We start from the raw sequence: 4,714 nt of genomic DNA on the forward strand, positions 1-4,714 counted from the left end.
AGGATGTCCTTTTCTTACTCATGGCTAGCTAGTGTTGGAGGGAGGCATGTGTCTCTGGATGGTAGGCAGGGTTTTCAAAAAGAATCATTTCTCTCCTATGAACACATTTCAGGTTTTGGTTTTGCCTCTCAGGGTAGTTTTGCCTGAATCTCAAACACTGTGATTTGTGATTTAGCTGGTATCACTTTAAATGTCTATACCAAGCAGATATTTTTAGTGAAATATATCAGTTTGGAATTTTATTTTATGAAATTTAAAATACATATTAGTATACAAATGGCATTCATCTTAGGAATAACTGACAATGGAGGCTGTATGGATCCACATGACTCTCCCCTTCCCATAGAGTTAGAGCTCTAAGTGATAGTCAGAATATTTTCCCCAAATAAAGATGGAGTCAGTTTTCATGCACTTTAGTATGCATTCATTTCTAGATGCAAATGAATAAGAAAAGCGGTAGATGGACCCAAATGGGCTAGTGGTTGCCTTTGCCTCCTCAGTACTAGTAAAATGCATATTCAAAATACAGAAAGAGTCATCACTTTGTCTCCACTGAGCCTTGCTTAGTGTAATATGGCTAAGTGCCTCTCTTGTACTACTGCTAGATAAATGACCTTAGCCCTGAGTGGAGTCCTTGGAAGAGTAGGGAGACATTCTAAGGTGTGCTCCTGCATTGTCTAAAATGGATCCCTTGCTCCCTGACAGCGTCAACAGGAGTCATTTTGGAGCAGAGTCACGATGAGTGTCCACACCCCACCCAGACTCGTTGACCTGGCGGGAATGCGCCTGCTGAGGGACAATGACTTGGACTTTTCTACTCTGGAGAGTCTGCCCATAGAGCTCTTCCCACCACTCTTCCTGGAAGCCTTCCATGGGAGACGTGTTGAGACCCTGAAAGCAATGGTGCAAACCTGGCCCTTTGTCCGCCTGCCTGTGGGGGCCCTTATTGACCCGCCTCATGTGGGGCCCCTACAAGCCATGCTGGAAGCACTTGATGCTCTGCTTGCCCAGAAAGTTCGATCCAGGTGAGTCTGACTCGGGTAATCTGGTAAAGTCCTGGGTGTCTCAGGGGAGACACCTGGGGTGGGGTAACAACATCTTCAGAGGGTTCTGAAACTGGCAATGAAGAAGCCTTGGCTCACTAGGGGAAATGTTTTCTGAAAGCATAAGAGTGCCTTTCAAGAAGGGGATCCTGAAAGAATATTCCCCAACTCCTCCCAGTCATGGTTAGAGTTACTAGAAGTGAAGAATCAGAAAGGTTAAGAGGGGAAAGGGAGATGGAGGAAAGGGAGATGGAGGAAAGTGAGGCAGAGAGGGAGGAAGGCAAGGCAGCTGGTGACGTCAGGAATGTGACAGCACAGATGGGCAGTCTTCTGTCAATTTGTGAGGCTGTTTTTTTCTACCCTGTGAAGCTTTTACTGCATCCTCATCAATCTTCTTCTCCCAGGAGGTGCAAACTGCGGGTGCTAGATTTACGAAATACTGGCCAGAACTTCTGGAGCATGTGGTCCGGAGCCAGCAGTTATGGGTGCTCAAGCTCACGAATGGCACAAGTGACTGAGCCCAGGTCAATGACAAAGCAGCACTTGGCTCCACTGAAGGTTTTCATAGACCTGTGCCTGAAGGAAAAGACCCTGGACAACTTCCTCACCTACTTCCTTTGGTGGGTAGAGCAGAGAAAATCTTCCATCCACCTGTGTTGTAAGAAGCTGAAGATTATTTCAATGCCAATGGACAATATTGTGAAGATCCTGAGCATGGTGCAGCTGGGCTGTATTCAGGAGATGCAAGTGAGTTGCACATGGAATCTGTCCACCCTGGCCACATTTGCTCCTTTCCTGGGTGAGATGTGTAATTTGCAAAGACTGGTTCTCTTCCCCATCCACGTGTCTGCCTTCAAGAAGCAGGAAGAGCACCACATTGTGCAAATTACCTCTCAATTTCTGAAGCTGGGCCACCTCCGGGATCTCCATCTGGAGTCTCCCTCCTTCCTTGAAGGCCACCTGGACCAGATGCTCAGGTGAGTGTGGACCACTGGCTGGGTTACATTGAACACAACATTAGATGTCAAAAGCACAGTCTCCTCTGTTGCTCTCTCCTAGAGTGTGGTGATCCCAAACCACACAAATCAAGGTAGGAGGTTAAAGTGGTCTACTGGCTCTTGTGAGACACCCTGCTTGGAAGGTATGGAGTAATGACTGGGATGCTTGCATCCCAGAGTTTGCAATTTCCTCCTACCTTGAAGGTGTCTATGTCAAAATGGTAAAAATAAGATAATTAGAAATGACATTGAAGTTGGGAAACTACATTAGATCAGAGCATTTCTGAAGAAAATCTCCATGCTCCCAAGGTTTGTGCACACAGCGAACCTGTTCTAAATTCCCTCTGTGTAAAACATTGTATTGTGCTCTGGATAAGTTAATCCAGGTATAGGAGAAGAATGGTTCTGGAGATTGTGTTAATTGAGCTGAGAGAAAAGGATCATAAACACTGATAGAAAGCTTGCATACCATGCAGAAATGTCAGTGAGCCCTTTAGACAGGCATCACTGGGATCTTGTGTAAGTTGGTTCTTTATGTATGTCTCCCTACAGCCTCACCTGGCCAATGATAGGATCTGGAGCTCCACCTTGGCCTGAACGAAGCCTTACCTTACACCATTTTGAAATCTCATCTCCCGACACTAATATTCAGTAATGTCCACACTTGATGGAGACACTCTCTGGATCTCTTCATAGCATGTTCTAGTGATTCCATGATCTTCATTTATCTCTGGAGGGAAGTGGAATATGTTGTAATCTTCTTGATAGATGGGGCTAGAGAGTCTTTCTGGTGTTATGAAGTGACTCAATACAGAAGTGAGGTTGACAAGGCTCAGACTAGGATGAGACTGGTGCATCAGTGTACTGATCCTCAGAACAGACAATCAGACAAAACTCAGCCCTGTGGAAACCTTTTGTCTATCAGCTGTATGCAACTGGCACCCCAGTTCTCAAGAACTAATTGCTTGGTTTCTCCCCAGGTGCCTGAAGTCCCCCTTGGACAGCCTGTCAATAATCAGTTGCTGGCTTACAGAATCAGACTTGACCCACCTGTGCCAGAGCCCAGACGTCAGTCAGCTAAAGAGCCTGGATCTGAGTGGTGTCACCATGACTGACTTTAAGCCTGAGCTCCTCCAAGTTCTGCTGGAGAAAGTTGCAGCCACCATGCAGGAACTGGACTTTGACATGTGTGGGATCACGGACTCCCAGCTGGAGGCCTTCCTGCCTGCCCTGAGCCGCTGCTCCCAGCTCAGGTCCTTCAGCCTGTGCGGGAACCTCCTGTCCACAGCCGGCATGGAGAAGCTGCTGCGACACACCGCTGTGCTGCCCTGTTTAAGGCAAGAGCGTTATCCTGCCCCTCAGGAGACTTACAGACCTTGGGGTGTTCTCCTGGAAGCGAGACTTGCCCAGCTTCGGGCTCAGCTGTTGGAGATTCTGAGAGACTTGGGACGTCCCAGGATCATCTGGATTAGCCTCAGCCCCTGTCCTCGCTGTGATGAGGCTGTATGCCATCACATGGAGCCCATTATATACAGCTGTCCTGCCCCTGCCTAGGGGGTTGCCTCTATCAGAAGCTTTCTTCTGTGCACCTTGAAATGGAAATCCAGAACTTGGGGACATCATGAAGGGAACACAGACCCAGGGTTTCAGACATCTGCTCAATGCAATTGGGAAAAGGAAAGGTGATAGTGGGGGTGGTGCAGGATTGCAGGGGGAAATGTAGATTCTGGGAGGGGATGGGACTTTCATGGACATGTGCTTCTAGCATCTGATATGAACCTGGGTGGTTACACGCTGGAGACCCATGTGTTGGAGTTATCCTTGAGGAGATTGTTGTAAAGAGTTGGTCAGGAAATGTCATAAGACACCCCTTATATATGGAATTTAAAAAGAAATGATACAAATGAACTTACTTGCAAAACAGAAAGAGACTCACAGACTTAGAAAACAAACTCAAGGTTGCCCAGGGGAAGGGATGGTTGGGGACTTTAGGAAGGTCATGTGCATACAGCTATGTAGAGCGATAACCAATGGGAACCTATTGTATAGTACATGGAGCTCTGCTCAATGTTATGTGCCAGCCTGGATTGGCATGGGGGGGGCGGGGGTTGAGTGATACATGTATATATATGGCTGAGTCCTTTCACTGTTCATCTGAAACTATCACAACATTGTTAATAGGCTATACCCCAATACAAAATGTTTTTAGTGCTAAAAATATAAAAATACAATTCAAAAAAATTAAAAAAAAGAAATTGTCAGGAATAAAGAGATCCTCCTGGTAAGCTAAACAGGAAAGGAATTTAAAATGAGACTGGATAAATGTATAGATGTGACATTTATTTTGTTGTAAAAGAAGACATAATGTGACATTGTCCTATCAAAAATAATTAACAGAAATAAATAAAGAGACGATCATGGAAAATCAACTGCTGTCTTCCATGATGTATTATTCTGTGTTCAGTTTATGCCTCCATTATCTCCAGCTACTGATAAAATTAGGCACAGTGTTGTCCATGATTCAAAACCTTACCATTCCTATAATTTCTTTTTTCTGTCTGGGGCATCTCCTGTGTTTGTATGTGTGTGTGTGTGTGTGTGTGTATGTATGTGTGTGTGTGCTTAGTCACCTAGTCATCTTTGACTCTCTGGAATCCCATGGACTGTAGCCCA

At 45.7% G+C, this 4,714-nt stretch overlaps 1 protein-coding gene across 1 annotated transcript; it reads left to right on the forward strand.

Moving 5' to 3' along the window:
- Positions 1–738: 738 nt before the first annotated feature.
- On the forward strand, positions 739–3,595 carry LOC122451719 (PRAME family member 12-like). Its single transcript, XM_043484633.1, has 3 exons — positions 739–1,025; positions 1,448–2,020; positions 3,022–3,595. The coding sequence occupies exons 1-3, from the start codon at positions 739–741 to the stop codon at positions 3,593–3,595; spliced, it is 1,434 nt and encodes a 477-aa protein (XP_043340568.1).
- The last annotated feature ends 1,119 nt before the right edge of the window (positions 3,596–4,714 follow it).

This window comes from Cervus canadensis, chromosome 13 (assembly GCF_019320065.1).
Source record: "Cervus canadensis isolate Bull #8, Minnesota chromosome 13, ASM1932006v1, whole genome shotgun sequence".
Classification (NCBI taxonomy): domain Eukaryota; kingdom Metazoa; phylum Chordata; class Mammalia; order Artiodactyla; family Cervidae; genus Cervus; species Cervus canadensis.

Coding starts and splice junctions, on each gene's coding strand:
- LOC122451719 (XM_043484633.1), top strand. CDS start 739: ATGAGTGTCCACACCCCACCCAGACTCGTTGACCTGGCGGGAATGCGC. Junction 1,026..1,447: donor GCCCAGAAAGTTCGATCCAG/GTGAGTCTGACT, acceptor TTCTTCTCCCAG/GAGGTGCAAACTGCGGGTGC. Junction 2,021..3,021: donor CACCTGGACCAGATGCTCAG/GTGAGTGTGGAC, acceptor GTTTCTCCCCAG/GTGCCTGAAGTCCCCCTTGG.